Source organism: Vigna unguiculata, chromosome 8 (genome assembly GCF_037176805.1).
Source record: "Vigna unguiculata cultivar grain cowpea cultivar isolate G323 ecotype 2 chromosome 8, ASM3717680v1, whole genome shotgun sequence".
In the NCBI taxonomy this organism is placed as follows: Eukaryota; Viridiplantae; Streptophyta; class Magnoliopsida; order Fabales; family Fabaceae; genus Vigna; species Vigna unguiculata.
This window is the reverse complement of record NC_140799.1, coordinates 33,982,974-34,005,296: the sequence shown is the minus strand read 5'-3', so window position 1 is coordinate 34,005,296 and position 22,323 is coordinate 33,982,974. Positions and strand designations below refer to the sequence as shown.

General features: G+C 28.3%; 2 protein-coding genes across 2 annotated transcripts; one reads left to right on the top strand and one right to left on the bottom strand.

The window, feature by feature from the left end:
- Window positions 1–1,239: 1,239 nt before the first annotated feature.
- LOC114193418 (cell division control protein 2 homolog C) lies at window positions 1,240–4,849 on the bottom strand. The gene is made up of 5 exons (XM_028083208.2): window positions 4,694–4,849; window positions 3,922–4,576; window positions 2,663–2,732; window positions 2,387–2,525; window positions 1,240–1,687 (listed from the first exon to the last, which is right to left on the bottom strand). The coding sequence occupies exons 2-5, from the start codon at window positions 4,562–4,564 to the stop codon at window positions 1,595–1,597; spliced, it is 945 nt and encodes a 314-aa protein (XP_027939009.1). The 5' UTR covers window positions 4,565–4,576; window positions 4,694–4,849; the 3' UTR covers window positions 1,240–1,594.
- A 5,569-nt stretch (window positions 4,850–10,418) lies between these two features.
- LOC114193917 (AP2-like ethylene-responsive transcription factor At1g16060) lies at window positions 10,419–13,635 on the top strand. Its single transcript, XM_028083905.2, has 8 exons — window positions 10,419–10,626; window positions 10,775–10,857; window positions 10,984–10,992; window positions 11,103–11,191; window positions 11,298–11,371; window positions 11,506–11,556; window positions 12,135–12,211; window positions 12,940–13,635. Exons 1-8 carry the CDS (start codon window positions 10,502–10,504, stop codon window positions 13,341–13,343), a joined length of 912 nt encoding a protein of 303 aa, XP_027939706.1. The 5' UTR covers window positions 10,419–10,501; the 3' UTR covers window positions 13,344–13,635.
- Window positions 13,636–22,323: the final 8,688 nt, after the last annotated feature.

Below are 22,323 nucleotides of genomic sequence, written 5' to 3'. Positions count from 1 at the left end.
TCCCAATTTGCCTTTATCGATATATTACCAAATTTCAAACTTGCGTAATTACCATAAATAGTTTTATAAATACGGGTGAGTTTGAATAATACATTACTAAACACCATTATTGATACATATTTTAATTATAACAAATTTATTATTCTAGTACTAAATGTTAAATAAATATGAACATTTTTAAGTATAAAACGCTTACAGTCTGTTTTGGTAATGAAAAGAGACATAAAAGATGAAAATGTAAACAAAAAAAGATGAACATAAAAATAAATTAAAAAACAAAAGTACTTAAATGAAAAGAGACAACAAGTTGTAAAATAAATTAAAAGTAGAGTAAAAACATCAATTTCTCTTTATATGTGTCCTACTAAACATACCCACTTAATTATGCCAACCATTTTTTTCCCCAACCTTCAAACCAAGAATTCCATTAAACATGAACCATGCCATAAATATTCTTTCTATTTTTTCTCAATTATAGAACAGTATTTAACTGTTCAAGTAAGAGTACGTACAATAGAAAAATAGGAATATATCCATTATTTTTTTCTACCTAGTTTTCTCTAGTCCACTACGCCGAAAGAGCATATAATCTCACTAACGTGTTTGAAATCACAAATTGTTGATTTTACGACACCCTTGTTCTTATTTTAACATTTGAGACTTTAACAATAATTGTTGCCCTTAACATTATTTTATTTTAAAAAAATTGTCCATAAAAAGTAAAAATAAATGAGATATATAACTCGGATTTTTATTTTTTTTTTGATGTTTTTATAAAAAAAAAAACTAAAATACCTTTTAATAAGAGATTTACTCAAGTGAGGATCCACAATGACATTTAAAAGTATGGCAAGTAGAACTTAAAATATTTGCTTTGACGTTCATTACCTAACCTTTAATTTTGGTTTTCCAGGTGGAAACAGGTAACAAACATCATAGCAGGACAATAGCAATCAAACAATAAAAACCGATTTTATATTCTAAACATTAATTAAAGGCTTTACTAAATGATTTATAAAATTACGAAATCGTACTAGGTAATCTCTGAGATATTCATCAGTTTAGTTTCTAACTAAATATTTTTGTTGTGCTAAAATATAATTTGAGGAATTTCTTAAAAAATTTAAAAACTACACCACATAATTTGTCTTGGGAGTTAATTAATACACTTTTTGACTTCAGGAACCATTTTACGTTCAAGAATGAAACGAGAATGGTTTATTCTTGCATAAACACACGTATACGAATGTAGTCATGATCTATTCCTTTCAATTTCAACAGAAAATACAACGATTAGACATTAAGCACTGGGATAGTTAATACCATAGTAATGGACTATCCTTTTCAATTTCAACAGAAACTACAACTTTTGAGGAGCATTAAGTTTTTCAGGGGTCCTACAATGACTTTGGCAACCATGAACTGCCCTTAAGAGTGAACTGTTCATATATCACCAAGATGATGACGAAATATTACACACAAACTCAATTGGATATATATTTAAGCTCCATGCCATGAATAATTTTCATCGACTGCTATATAATACTGAATGAAGGAAACTTTTTGCACAGAAACTTTTGACATAGAGGCAAAACTAAAATTGAGACTTGTCAAGACTGTCAAAGTAGGGATGATCAAGTGCTGCTTTGGCAGATATTCTCTCAGAAGGGTTGTACTTGAGCATTTTCTGCAGATCAGAGAAAATATATTGTTCAAAAGGGAGTGCGTAAAAAACTCAAGAAAGTGAGGTTAGCAACAGAAAACGATTCAAATTGGCTCAATCTAAAAGCTGGATCAGGTTATAGTATAAAAGAAACTCCAATCAAGTGAATGATATATAACAAACTCCAACCATGTGAGGTAAGCTACATAGATCACTCTAAAAAATAATTCAAATATACTTTATGCTTTTTTTAATAATTCTCTTGAACTCCTTCTATCCACTTTTATAGGACTAGAAACCGTGCCACCCAAAATTAAAATGGAGTTATGCTATTTTAAGTATTAAAGCAACCATAATTATTGGCTTCAAAATTTCTTTATAGGCACCTGATATCCATGAGGAACCCACCCCAGTTTACAGCATTCCTTTCTATTGCGCCTAAAATTTCTTTTTATCAATACATACTACATCGAGATTACTTCATCACCAGGAAAAAGATACCTTGAGAAAAAAAAATGCAGCAGAGCCACTTATGTCAGTCTGAGACATATTTTTTATTTTGTTCGGGTGGTACGGAACAGAGAATACATCAGGAAGCATTTACGTGGTGACTGGAAGTTATGTTGTACAAATATATACGTATATATTTATCTGATGAAGGACTGTAGGGTTATGAATTCAGAAGCGTAGAGGATTCAAGAGAGGAAAAATACAAATACTAACCGATAAAAGGTCCAATCCATCGGGTCCTAAGGTAGGTACGTTCCTTGCCAAACTCTGAGGTTCCCATCGCGGGTACACATGCCAATCGCGCAGAGAAGTAACTCCTGGCCATTGCTCCTCCGTTGGAGTTCCCAACATCCTTGACGGATGAATAATTAGCAAACAGCATAGTTGAATCAACAAACAAAGTATGAAAAGAAAAGACAGATAAAAAATGTGACTAGCTTCTAAACTCTAATATTCCACTCGCAACTAAGAACAAGTTTTCAGACATACTTGAATATATGAATTAGCTGCTGGAACTCAGAATCCCCAGGAAAAAGCGCTTGCCTTTTCACCATTTCAGCTGCATAGAAAAATACAAACAAAATGTCGAGGAATTTAGAAAGAAGTGTTTGGATTTACATTATATAATCCAGAATCATCGTATTGAAATACTAGCTACCATAATATTACGCAACTAATAATCATGTTTGGTTATGCATATTTTCGGATGTGACTAGTTGGACTAGTTCTAGTTTACCCCTTCCCTTCTCAAGCAAAACTAACATGATTTTTATCTTTTAGTAAGTTTGTCTAAAAGTACCTTTCTAAGTTCCATTAGCACGTTTTATTTTATATTTCTATTCCCGTGAGTATACAATATGAAATTTCCATAAACATATGAAAAGTTAAGAGTCTAATGCACATTTAACTTCCATTTTCAATTCTTGTAGATTTTTAGGAAATGTTCCAGAGAATATTCAAATTTAACAAACGCACTTGAAAAATACCCAATAAAAAGGTGGTGTTTGTTTCAACGTATCTAGAAAGATTCTCGTGAGAGTGAAGTAGGAATGTCACATTACTATGTTTGTTACAAGCTTTGAAAAAAACATTCCAGGAATAATTGATTCCTTATAACACAAGGTACTTATGTTTGTCCTACTTCCCATTTCCAATATGAATATCGAGTATCTGCATTCACATAAAATGAATGTTATTTTCTATAATAATTTACCCTTCCCCACTTTTTTCCTTTTGACATTTCTTTTTTAATTTTTTCCCCGATTTTTTAATTAAATAAACTTAACATTTTTTAAAATACAAACAATCATGTTCACTAGAATAATACTCCCCCTCATAATCTTAGCTGTATGATTAGTATTGACAATTGATAATACAATTTTAAATCCTAGAGAGAAGTTGCCTCTAACACCTTGTTCCTATAATACTCCTATAATAGTAGATTTTAATTCTACAAAATCGGATTCAATAAATTAAATTAGCATCTATTTAAATACTATGATTTGATCGTATTTCTATTCTTTCTATTCGATATGATCAATGGCGAGATCTTCAAAGATACAATACAATTATATACTAAAAAAGTTCAGATAACTTGTGTATTTCATAATAAGGCACCCAACTTCAAAAGTCAGATTTTATTAACTAAAATCCAATTCAAAATCCCTATTGTAAGCATCCATTCATCCAAACTCAAACACAACCAAACTAGAATAAAGAGAGTGAGAGAGGGAGTGGTGTGGACTGACCAAAGATGCAGCCAACTGACCAAATATCAACCCCAGTGGAGTAATGCGTGGAGCCAAGGAGAACCTCAGGCGCTCTATACCACAGAGTAACAATCTCATGCGTGTAGCTCTTGAGAGGAACGGTGAAGGCGCGGCCAAGGCCCAGATCAGCGATCTTGAGAATCCCCTTCTGCTGGTCGAGGAGAAGGTTCTGGGGTTTGAGATCACGATGGAGGACACCGTGGCTGTGGCAGTGCGCCACGCCCTTGCATAGCTGGAAGAGAAAGCTCTGAACAAGTTGGGGAGGGAGTGGCCTAGGGTTAGGGCCCTTACGGTGGGAATCGATGAACTTCTTGAGGTCAGTGTCAAGGTACTCGAAAACGAGGTACAGGATGGGCTTGGTGAGGGGGTTGGCGGAGGCCTTCTGGGCTTTGGGGATCTTATCCACATGTTCTACAGAGAGTAATCGGACGATGTAGATAGATTGGGAGAGAAGTTGAAGAAGCGAAACTTCTCGGAGAGCCGTCGGAGGCACACCTTCTTCATCCATCTCCAGACGCGTCTTCTTCAGCGCCACCACGTTCCCACTCGCTTTCTCGCGTGCCTTGTATACTTTTCCATATGTTCCTTCCCCCACCTTCTCCAGCTTCTCGTACTTCTCCATTTCGGTTACTCACTTCATCAATCGATCGTGCATTTCATCAAACAGATAATCCACAGAACATGCAAATTGAAACTAAACTAATTGAAACTATGGAGACGAGAGAGAGAGAGAGAGAGAGTGAAGACAAACCTGAGAGCTTTGATGATGATGATGATGAGAAGAGAATGTGAGAGAGGCGCGGAGCCAGATTAGGGTAGATGATTGGGGAAAGGGCGAATTTGAATGTGAAATGTGTAACGTAACGTTCCAGATCCAGTCCAAGAGGCGCCATTTTGATTTTCAAATTTTTTTCTTTTTCATTTTATTATACATTTTCATCTCTGAGTCCATGGAATATAAAAAACTATAATATTTTAAATAACAATTTTATATTTTTGTCTTAAAAATTAATTTTCATATTTTAAACACGTTTTAAAAAAATAAGTCAAATTTTGTGGCAATACATTGCCATCGTATAATTTAGCCCATAAAACTAGAAAATACACTTCAAAACATTGCAGATTGTGCCCTTTGCCTCTTCTGTAGTGTCTGTATTCTCTACACTTTGAGTATTGGGACAGAGGTACAATACACACAGACAAACTAAACAAACCTTTTTTTTAACTAAAAAGGACAAGTGTTTAAAATCACATGCCATTTAAAACCTTCCTAAATTCACATTAAAATGCATTCTATTTTTTTTCGATAAAAGTTAAATTATTTGTGTTTTAAAATACAGCAAAATAAAATGATAAATTAGCCGATAAGTCTTGATTTTAGGACAAGTCTAGATTCATTTCATCTTACTCCATAGTAATATTACTCCTGATAGCATTGGATAATAATTGTTCATAGGTTAAATATGTTTTAAAGTCTTTAACAAACAAACATGAAATTAAAATTCATTATTTTTCAAAAATTTTGATATATTTTTGTCCTCCAAAACATAAACACTAATAAATATAATTATTTTAATTTAATTACGTTAAATTTTTTTATTATATCAAAATGTTTTTATATTAGGATTTGTGTTGTTTACATATTTTGGCATAATTTTATTTTAATATTAATTAGAAAATAGGTTTGACATAATAAAAAATTAGACGGAATTAAGTTAAAAAAATTATATATATTCATTTAGACAATTTTCAATCTTACATCAAATTTCAAAGTTCAAAGATTAAAAACATATTTAAAATTTTCTATATTTATAAAATTAATTTTTACAAAGAGATACATTCACTCCATTTTAGCTTAAGCATTTTGTTACTTTTTATAATAAATATAAATATGTTTTTTTTTCTCTAAATTATTATAAAAAATTGTGTTGTATCTTTAAATTAAATTTTAAAGTAGTTTATTTTTTTATCTTGTAAAAATCATGTAAAACATTATATGAAATTTATATTATAACATCCCAAAAATTTTAAATATATTAAATTCTTAGAGGATTACTTATTGGTAACAGAAATTGTATTCCAAAAACACGAATCTCAAAATATTCCAATATTTATCGGCTATAATTGGTATATTTCTCCGAAAGAATTATATACATCATCACTTAAACTACTATTCTGGGACTTCAACCTTTCCCAACTTCAGTTCTACAATTACCACCTTATGTTATGCTCACCTATTATCATACAATCACTAATCACTGCATAAAAAAAACAAAAACAAACATAAAAATTGCAAGAATTAACTCCTCTCTATATTATTATTATTATAATAAACTTTCTTGCACACTTCACATATATTATAGTTATTTATGAAATTTAATTTGCCAAACACTTTATACGTCATTTATTAAAAAATAAAATCTTGTTACTTTCATACTTTCATAAATACAACAAATAAATACTTTATAATTATTTTAGAGATAAAATATATTTTTATAAGAGATTACAAAAAGACCATATTTAATTCTTAAAATAAGATATTTTTCACATTAATAAGAAACAATCATTGAAAATAAATAAATTTTAAAACTTCCATAATAACTTTTGGCATTATAAGACCATATATAGATTGGTAAGAAATATATAATGAACCATTCATTCCAAAGAGGTGCCTTAAATGTTACTATTCTCATACACTTCCACATGCACTTGTTTCCTGCCTTTGTTTTCGGTAGATAAATTAAAGGTGTAGTTATGTTTACTACCTTTAGCATCACCAATGAAGCTTCTTCAAGGTTTTCATGTGATACTATGAAAACAAATAAAATACACTTTTTTCTTCTATAAACAAAAATTACAATTTAAACATGTACATAGAAATTTCTTGATGAAAATTATCTTGATCTTCTGCAAGTGTTTGAGCCAGGAAATCATGACATAAGAGGATGTAATTATGTGTTTGTGACACACCTTTTGAACAATGTTGAATCTTGATCACTGATCAAAATAATATTTTAAAATTAAACATAACTTTAATGTTTAATTTGCAGCTAAAATGATTAGAGTATATTTTTTACATGTTAAGTGAACTTTTTTGTTCTTCCACATTTTTGTTCTTAATCAACAAAAATAGTAATAATATTGATCATTGTCTTGTTCTCGAAAAAAAAATGTGAAAATATTGGAAGTAGAGAGTATCCCATGTCTATTAAATCCCGCTATAAGCATGAATAATGAAGTTATTAAACAACTTCAACCTTAAAAGACTAATACAATACTTTTATTATATTCACTATAATATCCTTATGGTGAGAAGAATAAGAAAGTAATCTTAATGAAAAAAAAATATTTCAAGCCAATGAGTCGCACATAAAAATAGTAAATAATGAACTGTTTATCACAAATAGAAGTCTAACTTGCACAAAATAGTCGTTGTTGTTAAGAAGAGCTTTATGTAAAGAAGTTAGTGAAGAGAGATGAGCGTTGTAGGTTCTTTTATAAATAAATTTACATCTCACACTTATAGGTCAAACATAAATTTACATCTATTCTGTACCCGTTAAATATAAATTTAATTTACGTCTGACTTGTAAGCATTATATATAATGCTTACATGTAAGATGAAAATATTGACTATTTTATTACAAAATTATGTTACGGCGTATTTATATTGTTTACATGTCAAACGTAAATTCAATGATGTAATAAGTTGTTATTTTTTGTTAATGATAGAGATAATAAAATTAAATATTAATATAATATATTAAAATATTTGTAATATTAATTTCTTTTTTTGAACAATCATCATATTAATTTTTGCAATACTATATTTTTATTATGATTCAATAAATCTAAAAATAATTTACTACAAATTTTAAAATGTAAATAGTGATACTAATGTAAATATTATATAAATAAAAATTATTAAATTATTATGATAATAAATGATTGATCGAATGTGTAAGTTGCATTAACACTATTCCAAAATTAGTCTAAAATTTATTTATAAAATATACCACTTTGAAGAATATTTATTTCATACAAATTTTATATAAAATAAAATTAATTTATTAATATGCATTTTGTTTCTGTAAAATGAACTTATTTTTATTTTGATCATAGTGATTTTTTTATATAAAATACAAAATTATTATTTTTAGTTATTATAAATATTTTTATTTTTTCATCTTCCAAAATTTTGAAATCGCGAGTTTGATCCTTAACATCAATTTAAGTATAAATAATAAAATTTTAAATTATACTTATACATTTCAAAAGTTTGTAGAATAACGTGTTTACAATACTAATCAAGATCATCATTTAAGTTTTTAGTGAATGCATAACTAATTAACAAGTGCCACATAATACTGAAAATTAAAACAATAATTTCTAATTTTAGAGAGACTAAACTAAACTATATTCATTTTACATTGATTACTAATATATTTAAGCCAAAAACTTATATTAATCCATATATATATATATATATATATATATATATATATATATATATATATATATAAATTTTAAAATATATTGAAATTATTAATAATGCAATACTTGATATAAATTACATTCACACAATTAAGTTTTTCGTATAATAAATATATAGTAATAGTGTTATTTGAATATAATTATTTTATTATTATGACATAGTATTATTTATTACAATTTAAAACAAATATTTAAGTTTTTATATTTTAATAGTGTTAGTTTGTGTGGGAGTATGTGTTCAGAAGAAACTTATTGGTCATCAATCTATTTAATTTTCATACTAATTAGGTGTGAATTCCTCAACCAAAAAATATTAACATCTATTTAGACTTCATAGGCTTTAGGATTTTGAATTTTTGTATTAAGATGTTTCAAGATTTTAGCTAGGACACAACAAATTGTTTGTATTCACTCCACTTATAAGTTATTTTCAAAGAAAAATAAATAAATTCACTTTTAGGGTTAAAAATGAATAATAATAATACCGACCAAAATAAAAACAATAAAAACATGGTTGAGTTATGATTAATTTCAAGACTGCAAAAAGCAATGTCCACTCAACGATAGCGACACTTTATGCACTTAAATATACCATTTGCTGTTTTTTCTTTCCTTTTTTTGTTTTTGCCTTTTAATATTTTGTATTACTAATTTGAAAAATAAAATTACATTTTCAATCTAAATAAACAAAGCTCCAAGTTCATAGAAAAACAATTTGACAACTTATTTTTTATAGTTTTTCTATACTCTCTTTTTACACTAACAGTCATAACGCAATAATAACCTTTCATTATTTGAAACACAAGTATTATGTTATATTCCATAAATAGTGATAAATCTTTAAAAAAAGAAACATAAATATTTTATAGATTTTGAAATATTTTCAGAAAGGGTCATTGCAATTTATCGAAATGATTACAATCATGAAAGTATGAACAGTGAAACAACAACATAATGGCCTAGCTTAGAGACAGCCACAATAAAAAGCAACACTTTTTTTTTTCCGTTTTTCCGTCCAAAACTGAATTTATATATGTATCAAGAAGAACAAAGAACAAAAAAACTTACAAAATCTGCATCAAAACAAAGGTCATAAAATATAAAAGAAAAACTAATTTGTAAGATTTTTTTTTCGAATTTAAGATAAATTTAGTTTTAATCTCTTAAACTTAATATATATATATATATATATATATATATATATTATATAATTTTGTGGACCAAAAAGTAATTTCCAAAAATTGGTTTTTGAAGGCAAAAATCACATCTTTCTAAATTTGAAAGATTAAAATATGTTTTTTTTTTTCAGATTACTATAAAAAATTATGTATCATTTCTAAATTAAATTATAAAATTATTTTGTTTTTCTGTTCTATACAAGTTTTCATCTCCACAACACGTGGATACGTAAAACAGTCTATTTCTTAGATAGATATTTTTACTTACAATTCTTCTTCAAAATAAAAGTTATGTTTTTATGATTTAAAAATTAATTAGAAAAATATTGTTGCAAGTCATTGATTATGTTAGCTAAACTAACTGCCTAGTTTCGTGTAACCACATTGACTCTCTCTTTCTTCTTTTTTTTCATTCTTCAAAAGAGAATTGGTTACCCAACCAGAAGCAGTCTTACTTAAACTGCAAAAGAAAAAATAGAAAAAAATATAACTTATGAAAAAAAAATGTAAGAATTTATGAAAAAGTTTATTAATTAAAGCATTAATGATATGATAGGAAAAGTAAAATATAGAACAAGTATTAATGAAGTGTGATAGGAGATTATTACTCGTTTCCATCCTGAAGAATCTGTATTTCAACTACTAACCGCTACTGCATCAACAAGAAAAAGGAAAATAAAATTTATAAATTATTTATATTTATATATATAGAGAACGAGAAATAAAGAATTAACCTACTTTTTCATTCTCGTCCACTATTTCTATTAATTAATTAATGCCCTTTTTATTGGATGACTTAGTCATATTTATAACCCTCTCCGACCTTCCCTCTTGAACTGTATGAACTGTATGAACTGCAGTGGTTCTCTCTTCTCCCCTGAGTTTTCATGGCCAGAAAATCGCAGAAAACCCTCAAGAACACTGACACCAACAACACTGTCAAACGCACACGAAAAACCGTTCCAAGAGATTCACCACCACAACGAAGTTCAATCTATAGGGGTGTCACAAGGTTAATATTAACAACACTTTCTCACACTCTCTCCACTACTCATCAATCTAGATCTATGTCTCAACACCTTCCTTCTTCGCTCTTTCCCATGTTTCATAATGCTGTGTTGTTATGGCTGACTTTGTTTGCATGCATGTGGTTTTTTCAGACATCGTTGGACTGGTCGGTATGAGGCTCATCTCTGGGACAAAAACTGTTGGAATGAATCGCAGAGCAAGAAAGGAAGACAAGGTTTGCTGGGTTTATTTTTTATTTTTTCATCTCTTCATCACTCACTCCCTCTCTCTCTTTCTGATTTTCTTCATGTTGATTATGTTCTGGCAATGGAAAACTAAACAACTCCATGGATGGATGCAGTATATCTAGGTATGATACGAGTCTTGGTTTGGATAACGAAAACCTTCGATGATGTTACTTTTTACTTTTTATTTTTCCTTAATTTGGCATTGAGAATTGTTTGCAATGAACTTTGTTAGGGGCATATGATGATGAAGAAGCTGCAGCACGTGCTTATGATTTGGCAGCATTGAAGTACTGGGGTCAAGATACCATTCTCAATTTCCCAGTATTTTTCTCGTCTTTGATTCAAATGATGTTTTCATAAACAATGTTTTTGTTGTTCGTATATCAGATTTCATCGATCACTTCACTGTGTGTGTTTTTTGTCACAGTTAACAAATTATGAGGAGAAGCTCAAGGAAATGGAGGGTCAATCAAAAGAAGAATACATTGGATCCTTGAGAAGGTTATTTTTCAGTTCTTAACTCCATTATTCATTTCTGCACATGATTATGCATTTCTCAAGCTTTTTTCTCTGTCTTTTTTGTTTTTGGAACTGTTGAGGTTGTTTCTTATTGTATTCAATTTTTCATTCTGCAGAAAAAGCAGTGGATTCTCTCGAGGAGTTTCGAAATACAGAGGTGTAGCAAGGTACTCCAACCTTGCTCTGTTTTTGTTGGAAAATGTTAGGTTTTTAACATTTCAATACAATTTTTTTTTTAAATATAAAAAATGTGGTAATTATATCAGTTCTAAGAGAAATTAAAGTAGTAGCTGAGAGTTAATATTTATATAAAATAGTGTAAATTATATAAAATATTTATTTTTCTAGTACAATAAATGAATTAGTTTGCAGGTAGTATATCCAATATTTTGGGAGGCAATATAGGAAAAAAAAGAACAAATATCCCATTTTGAATGGATTCCGTTGGAGAGAGAAGAAAAATATAAAAAGCAAAATAAGTACAACAAAAATTTAAAATGTACATTTATAATTATTGAGCAATATTTTTGTCCAAAAAGGTAGTGAATTCTCACCATTAGTGGACATTTATTAAAATTGCATATTATAAAGATCAATTATGTAAAATACAATAAGTGTGAAATTACAATCATATATACCAAACAACTTTTTCAATGTCTCTAACTTTTATTTAATTTCCATAAACTCTCTCTCTCTCTCTCTCTATTGGTGGAAAATGCTCTGAATTTTTGTTTTAAATGATTAGACACCACCATAATGGAAGATGGGAAGCTCGAATTGGCAGGGTCTTTGGCAACAAATACCTATATCTTGGAACTTATGGTAATTTTCTTAGACTATGATCTAATATTTAAATTGGGTATGACTTATATAATTGTAAGAAGAAAAAAAAAAGGTGTTCGAGTCTATTTTCATTAATGGTTTTGATGTGCAATTCTCATCTTTACAACGAAGCATATGGTGTTTACATTTGAATGCATTTACATGCATCTTTAGTATGAAATTTTGAAGTTGTATTTGACCATTCTTTCCAATTCTAACAAGAAAATACCTACTTCCTTTCAAGATGGTCCCGCAGAACAAATATATAAAGGTCAAAATATGCAATCAAATCACATTGGTTGCAATATAGATCACCAAACTCCAACTGCTTAATAAAGCTATTTAATAGTGACATCATTCTTCCTTGTCCTTTTTTTATTCTAAACAAAACCGAAAGAAGAAGAAAAATCATAGGTTTGGTAGTGACATCGGCATATGTCTCAACACATTATGTCAAAATTGTGATGTTACATAACTTAGGTTTTAACTGTTATTTTCACTTACCTAATTAAACATAAAAAATTTCACTCAACAAATGGTTATCATAACATGGCATAATATCTGGGTACAAAAGTTTAATAATCACTTTTTAATGTTTTTTTTATTTATTTACTTGTTTATGTTGGAAATCTCAAATAGACCGAAGATAAAGTCAATATAAATGTTATTTTAAAAGTTAGTTTTGTAAGATTGAATTATATCTTAAAAGTTTTTATGTTATATTGTAGCTACACAAGAAGAGGCAGCAGCAGCATATGACATGGCAGCCATAGAATACAGAGGAGCTAATGCTGTTACGAACTTTGACGTGAGTCGTTATATCAACTGGCCAGGTCCTAAAACCGAAGAAGAGCATCAAAATGTTCCTATAAATGAAAATGTAAATTCTAATGCTGATGATATTGAACTAGGGTTTGTTTCACATGAACTTGGTTCAATCACTGACGAGAACACAACAGAGCATGTAGCACAATCTTCAGAGTCAAATCCTTCTCGTCGCACATTTCCTGAAGACATTCAAACAATATTTGAGAATCAAGGGCCAGACATCTACACTGAAAATGATGATATCATTTTTGGTGATTTAGGTTCATTTGGGGAACCAATTTTTCATTACGAGCTTGATGTTTAGAAGAGTGATATTATTATTACTCTTTACATACCTTATTTTTCAAAAGAGGATAATCAACCAAAAAACATGATAAAGAAATTAAGAGTACAAGTAAACATTTTAGAAATTTCAATGGAAGATTCTTTAGTAATACACAAGGAGGAAAGAAATTTTATAATTTTATTTGTGATACAACGAGAACAATTTAGTTTTATTATTTGTCTCCACCAACTTGTGTAGATGTCACAACATTTAGTTATTACTAGAAATAAGAATAGTAAAAATAAATGAATGATCGTTTTTCAATGGTTAAGATTTAATATGAGTATAATTAAATTTTAATTAATTGTATGATTTTTTTTTAAAATTCATTCAATTATGTGTATTTATATGACGATGGTACTACTAACACGTATGCACATAGTGTTTTGATTATTTTGATTATTTTTAATTAATTTAAATTTTGAACATCCATATATAATTTATTTACAAACACAAATTATTTCTTATGTAATTTTGTAACCAAATATTTGTGTTTAGGGATTAAACCGAAAACAAAACTAACAGTAGTTTAATTTTATTGGAGTATACCTCCTTTTAAGGGAGAAAGATGTATGCACAAAATAGTAAAAATAGTAAAATATGAATTAAATTTGTTTAGCTTTTAACATTTTATGTATATCTATTTTTATTTAAGAAGATACATATTCATGTTATTGAAGAGTTAAATTTTGTTTTCTTAAAATACACCAACTTTCTTACGCATTCTTGTCTTTTAACTTCATGTTTATATGATTACAAAAGTCCTAAACAAAAAATAATTAAATATAAATTTCATCTTCAATATATATCAACACTATTAAAAAAATCATATTTTCTACCAATTTTGTTTTGAAATTTATTTTAGAAAATATTTATAAATTTTGTTATGGAAAAAAAATTGCAAAAAATTGCTATCAATTTTTTTGCAAAATATTTTGTATAAAATAATTTTTATAACAAATTTTGTAGGAAATACCTACGAATTTTATAATTTTGTAAGAAATGATTACCCACGAAGGAATCACCTACCAATTAAGATTCTTAGAAAAAATAGCAGAAAAAAAGTATTTTTTTGCAAATTTTTTTAACAAATTTGCAAGAAACATCCTATGTAATATGAGAATTTGTAATAGTGTAAATTTTTTTAAAATCCTATATTAATCAATGTTATAGTTTAATTCCTATACTTTATACAAATTGTGTAAAAGGTGCTCGCGAATAGATGAAATTAATATTTTAAGTTTCATTTTAGATTTAACGGACTTAATACTTTGATTTTAATTTCAAGATTTAAGAAAGTTTTGATGAAGTGTGTTCTCTTATGTAAAGGTTCTCCTTATCTATTTTGTTCATATTTGATTATTTCTTCACACGTTTCTTTCATATAGAGATTGTGGGATTCATTTGTTGTTGGTGTGGACATTTCATAGTATTTGTTACATCAAATTCACCCATTGGTACATAAATTTGTTGTTCATTCGTTCTACTTTGTGGAAACTTTAGAGTTTTTCTGCATGGCTTGTCGTTAAGTAATTGAGTGTTTTGTTTAGGATCAAAACACCTCGTCACATAAAAAAGTTTATAACTTTCTCGATATCAAAAGGAAGATTGAATGATATGTTAATAGGTGACCTTACTTTGAAGTATTTGCGATAATTAGGTAGTTCAAGTACGACACAAGGTAAAGATATTATGAAAACCTAAGAATAGAAGGATGGGCAAATACTTGAAACAATCGTGTCCACATAGATATGTCATGAAAGAAAATTTTCAGAGTTCATTACACACAAACTTTTCGTCTTAAATGAGAATGTTTTAGATTTCAATCCACTATCCTTTATATGATTGTAAATAACAAGATTGAGAGTGCATACTTTCTTTAGTTACTTCAATCTTAACCATTTTTAGATATGAGAAGATGATTTTACAAGAGAACAATGTAGGAGAAGAAACTAAATTGGTGATTCGGATAATAAGGTTGGCACTTATGCACATCCATTATTGGAGGAAATATCTTTGTTTACCATGTTGGTTAATGGTTGTTTGCACAAACACATTTTTCTTAACTTTTATTCACAAATTATTGTGGAGGAAACAAGAGATCATAACAATTTAATGATTCAACAATCCAAAAGAAAATTAAAATCAACAATGACAAGATGAATAACCCTTAATAAATTACATAAATAAATCATCATAACTCTTTAAAATAAGTCGCTGACATACAAAACAAATTAACATAAAATAATTTATGAAATAAAATCTATAGATGAACTCAAGTCAAGAGCGCAACATTAGAGTTTTATAGTCGAAGAACAAAAGTATTTGGGAAAAAAGTCACAACAAGCAGTGAGATGCCACCATATATGAAAAAAGCTACCACAACTAGGAAAAAGGTCATCGTAATACAACCTAAGAAGAGTGTCGAGACCCAAGACTAAGCCACCACAAACAAAAATAACATACATTTAATACAAACATTATTTAAATTTTATTATAATGTTCCCTATCATATTTATACCATTATAGTAATTTATTAAAGTTACAATGTTATAAATACTTGTTACAGCAAATTTCATATCCATTTTTCTCTCAAGAGTTTCAAGCTAAAAATCATTAAAGCACTCTAGTTTTAGTTATATTTTCGCTTTCATTCTATTTATTTCTACTTTCATTTTATTTATCTCTTCCCTTGATCTATTTTATTAATTTAATTTTCTATTTAGTCATATTTCCCCTTTGCCTCCTTTTCATTATATATTGTTTTAATTTTGTATTTAGCTATATTCTCACTTTCATTATATATCGTTTTAATTATTAAACCTTAAACCCTAAATTATAAACCTTACGATGAATACTATACTAGAGTAGTTGTATCTAATAAATAATGTGAATCACCATCCTAGTCAATTTTTTCTCAAAATTTATAATTTTTTAAACTAAACTTAGTTATACTACACTCAGCAACAGAGGACATAGTGACAACAAAAGTCAATGTGTCAAATGATGTTTGAAAGAAAATATTATTCTAATTCAAGCATGACATAACTCATCAACCAATCTAATTGCAAACATGAATGTGAAAAAAAAACATTTAGTTGAAAGTTACCCACCACAACAAATACAATAGTGATGAACCACAATTGTTGTCAAGATCGAGAGGTTGATGGAATAAGATTCATATTGTTGTTACAAATTTTGTTGGTTCTCACTCACCTGCCTTATAAAAGAGGAAAAGTTGAACCTCAAATGAGGATGTTGAATGAAAAGATCAAAGATTCCTTTTATTGAAGCTCAAATGGCGTTATTTGAAAAATCAACCTTGATACAAAGATTTGTTAAAGAAGACAATTCAAAAAAGGTAAAGATTTCTTTTATAGTGGTGTCCTACTCGCCTTCCAATCCTAATACATACAAGTTATGGTGAAGGCTCGACAACAACTTTGATATACCCAATGGGAAAAAAGACATAAAAAAGGAAGAATAAAGGACAAGTTAACCAAACTTCTTCTGAGGATGTATAATTCAATGTAATAAACAAGCATCATAAGGAGAGGATGAGTAAGAGATAAATGGATTTTGAAGGTTAGACATGCACATACACAAAACAAGTTACAAGAATGAATATCTTGTTCATAGATAAATGAGGGATGATACTAACATAAATGAAGCATCACAGATGTTATGTAGCATGATTAACTAAAAATATAATTGATTTCATTTTAATATATAATTCAAAGTAAACCTTTATGCATGTGATTATTTAATGTAACTAGCATTCAAACTAGTTAATATTCAAATGAATTGATAACAAAGTAGCTATTGAAGTGGTTATTATATATATACTACAAATATACAAGTAAAGTTTGGTCTCCGTCTATTAATCATATTCCTATCTTGATAAATTTTACAAAGCATTTGATAGATCTAAGCAATCCAATGTACATGGATGGTGTAGAATGAAAACTCAAGGAAGAAGAAATTATGAATATATAATGGTGAAGAAAAATATATTTTGAAAATAACTAGGAGGTAAAGACAACATGAAGTTGGTAGCTCTAGTAGACAAGTTCATATAAAAAAGGTGATCGACAATCAATTTTGACGAAGGTTTTGAATGTAAAATAATGTATTTTTTGAAAATATGTGCTTTAAGTAATTATGATGATTACTTCCCACTAAGGTACAATGTGGTAGGAAAATAGGTCTTGCACCATTACAAAAATGTACTATCACGATTTGTATACTAGCATATAAATCACCTTTTTGATGTGGATAAAAATGTTTAAATTGACAAAAAGAACTACAATAGAATGTGTATATAATTTTTTTAAAGGTGTCACCATGATATTTATGGTAAGTGACTTTAAGAGTGTGTTTGGATAAGTGACTTTAAGAGTGTAGTTCATGTTTGTTTTTTCTTTTCTTTTCAGAATTTGAAATGTCTTATGATAACATATGTTGTTTTAATAAGGAATTTTGAAAGAAATTGAAATTCTAAAATTTCATTAGAGTAATTAGATTACTTAAATTCATAAGTAAGAATTTAAAATTATTCATATTCATTTTTTGTATTCGTAGTTTGAGTCAATCTGGGTCCAAGTCAATCCAGCTCAACCTTTGTTAGATTAAACTCGACTTAACTTGACATAGTCTCGACACAACTTAGTTTGACATGGTTCGGACCTGATGACGTGGCTTAACATGGGAATGGCCAAATATGACCCCATTTGTCTAGATCCCACTTAGGCCCAACTTGACCTAACTTGGACTCGAGCGAGCTTGACTTGACATGGACCTAACCCGACTAAGCTAAATGTGATCCTACCTTGACTCAGATTGACGTGGACCTAAGAGTGGACTCAACTTCGAACTCAACTAAACTTGACTTGACACGAGCCTAACCTAACTCAGGTAATCATGCCTTGACTCAGATTGACATGGACCTAAGAGAATTCAACTCGATCAGTTTGAGTCGACTTGGCTCAACCTAGGCCTGGGTCAACTTGGAGTGATCAAGTTTGCGCCGACTCGACTAAACCTAGGTCAGGCCAACTTGACTTGACCTAGGTTTGGCTTGACATGTGCTTGGTAGGGCTAGGCCGAACTTGGTCTTAATAGACTAGGGCATTGTTAGGCTTAGCCCAACTTTACTAAATGTTGGTCGACCTCATCTCAAATGAACTTGGATCATCCCTAACTCAACTCAGATAAAGTCATTTCAACCTCAGCCCAAGTAGACTTGCTCAATTTGGCTTACACATGCCGACTTGACTTTACTTGATCAGGCCCACGCTAACTCGAATCGACTCGATCCGACTAAAATTGACTTGACTCGATAGAGTCTTGGTCGACTTGACTCGACTTGGGCCCAAGTAGACTTAGCTCGACCTAGTATTGATCAAACTAGAATTGACATGGGCTTAGTCCAACTCGACTAAATGTGTCTTGGGCCCAACTCAAGTGAGCATGGACTCATCCTTACTCAATTGAATATGAGCTTGACTCGACTCGACTTGACTCAACTTAGGTTAGACCAACTTGGCTTAACCTAGACCCGAACCGACTTGACTTGACTTTGGTCTGAGCTAACTTAGCTCGACCTAGGCTGAGCCAATTCGGCTCAACCTTGACTTGTGACAACTTGGCTCAATCTAGGTCCAGAACAACGCAACTCAATTAAGGCAAGTCTATTTGACTCAATTTGGGCCCATATCAAATCAATTCAACCTGGACTTGGATTGACTTGACTTAACTCTAACTCAGTCTACCTCAGTCCAACCTTGCATGAGCTCAACCTTGTTAAATTAAAATACCTTATAAAAAAAATACAATTCACTATATTTAAATTACCTCGTCTAAACAAAACATATAAAAAATAAAATCAATTTAAATTCAATGTATATTAACATCTTACAAATTATAAATTTTCTTATCAAACACAAAACTTATTTTGTGCGAAATATTAATATTGTTGAGGTAATGTTGGTAAACCTTAAAATCATGTTTGAAGCAATTGGATCCAAAGACTTCGGATTTACATGTTTATTTTTATATCGCAAAAGCATTTATTTATTGATATTTTACGAGTAGAATCTCCACTTCTACATTTTGCGATGAACAGAAGTCTATGTAATATGAGAAGGTTTTCATTGAAGATCTGCAAAGTGTTAAATATATAAAAGAAAAATCATCACACATAATAGTTATATTTATCTCTAGTGTAATTGTCTCCATAGAAAAATATTTACAATCTCGATAAAATGATTACACTGCATAAAGTCGTTCCTTATTATGTCATGCATTAACATTAAGTTTATTTTTAGTTCCTAGCTAATTAACTTTTAATTTAATTTTTAATTGACTTTAACTTCTTTTTCATACTATGTTTGAAATCAGATATTATACCTGTAATAATTATATATTTTGCTGAAAATATATTTATATCATATATTTCTCATTAACCTCTTCTAAAACATTTATATAATTTTAAATATAACTATGCATATGAATATACAATGTTATTGGTGCAAATTATTATATAGTAATATTTATATTATATGTATTGAGAAATATAAATATCTACATAGTTATTAATATATTAATAAAAATACACGCTAACGTGTTTATTATTAATAAGATTAAAAATGTTTTTATCTTTTAACTCCAAGTGAAAGTTGGAATTAGTCAGTTTTTGAAACGTTAGTCCAATTTAATCTTTCAACCTTAAAAGTGTGTGAACTTAGTCTTTCTTACCAAATTTTGTTATGTTTATTTGACATTTCAACTGTATTTCATGATATTATTTGAGTTGTTTACACTGTTTGACACATTTACGTTTCAATGTTGGCTAAGAAATACATTTTGAAACGTCAAATAAATATAACAAAATTTGATTAAAATGATTAATTTCACACAATTTTAAATATCATTGAGTAAATTAATTCAAAATTTCGAAAAAAAACTAATTTTAATTTTTACTAAAAATTAAAGGACAAAAAAATATTTAACAATATAAGTAAATGCAAATGATATATATTTTAACACTAGTATCATAGTAATAAATATAAATTTATTCATATATTTATGGAATTTGTTGTGCGTTGTGAGAGAGTGATGGGTTTAGAGAAAGTGAGTGTTGGATTTGAGCTGTGCCTGAGCTGGAAGTTGCTCAGTAGTAAGTAAGCACTTTTTTGTTTGGTTAGTATACTTACTACTTTGATTAAAGAATATAAAGTGTAAAAGAAACAATAGAGGGAAGAACAATAAAAAATAAAAATAAAGATAATTATATAAAATAAGAGTGTTGTCAATTTATCAGAATAAAAAATAACATTAAATGAGTAGTGAGTATAAAACATGAGAATGTATATAATATTTACATTTTATTATTTTACAAAAGGGTTAAAAGGTTAACGAAGACTTAATAAAAAGGTAAAAGATTTTTTTTTTTAATTTTTTTTTAACTGAATGTTTACAAAAAAAATGTTCCTCTTTAATTTCAACATACAAATATAAACAAAATTGAAGAAAATACATACGTTAAAATAAAAGCAAGAAAATATATATATTTTGACACGTAAAACTTTAAATAGAAATAACATCAAAGTAATGAAAGATATTATATTAATTTTAAAATAAAAAAAATACTTAATTAAGTTAAAAATAAGTATAAATATAAAATTAAAATTAATCAAATATCTAAATATAAAACTTAAATTACATTGAAATATAATCAAACTATAAGAAGAACAAAAGTGGCATAGGAACTTAAAAGATGAAGTAACGTGCGGAGGGACCTGAATAATTGGAGACAGGGACTTAGAGGCAATAAGTGCAGAAATTTGATATAAATTTGATAAAGAAACCCGACATGAAATTAATTAATGCATAAATTTGATGTGAAGTAAAATGGAAAAAACAAATATAAAATTGGATAGATATATAGAGTCAAACACTATTACTTTCCTTTATGGTTGGTATTTTCTATATATAATTCATAATAGTTGTATTCTCATCTCATTGACCATTAACTAATTTAGATCATGTTGTTATAGTCAAAGGAAAATGTTTGAAAAAGGTAAAAAGAAAGAACAATGATATGTATGTAATAAAAATAACTTTTTTTTTCATACAAATAAAGGAATAAAGGCGAAACGAATATTTGTATGTAATATAAGGAATATTTTAAAGTCACTTGGATAATAAAGGCGATTAGAAAAGAAGATCCACTAAAAATGATGAAATACTAATTTCCTATACTAATTTAGTAAAATTAAACAAATAATGAATATCTACCACTACGTGTAACCACGAAATGACTATGATTAATACAACAATTTCTAGATTTTAACAAAATTTCTCTAAAAGATAACTTCAACCTTAATTGTCATCTATTACTTAACTCACGAGGAAAGTGTGACACTCATAAAGAGTGTGTTCAGTCTCTATTGTCATCAACACAAATTATCTGTTACAATATTTTCCATTTGTGACTTTAATCATTACGAGACTTTGGTGAATAGCACCTTAGAACAACATTTTTTTTATTATAAAAGTGAAACCTAAGTTAAGTTTATATAAAACTAAAATTTTAAAATAATAAATTTGTGGATTTCTTTTTCTTATATATTATTCATTTTTTTTAATTTTTACTTAAATTAATACTTAAAAATATACTTTAAAGATAAAATCATGATAAAATTTAAAATTTAAAAATAAATAATAATTCAAATGAATAAGGAAAATGACTTAAATATTTCTTTCAAATACTTAAAATCTAAAAGAGAACTTTTATAACTTGAAATCCGAGAAGAGTATTCCAAACGATTATAACCTAAATGTGTAAAAAAAAACACCAAGTATTTATTAGACTAATAAATAATAAAAAGATCAAAATCATATAAACCAAATATACACATGAAATAATATAAATTTAAAATAAAAATATTAATTTACA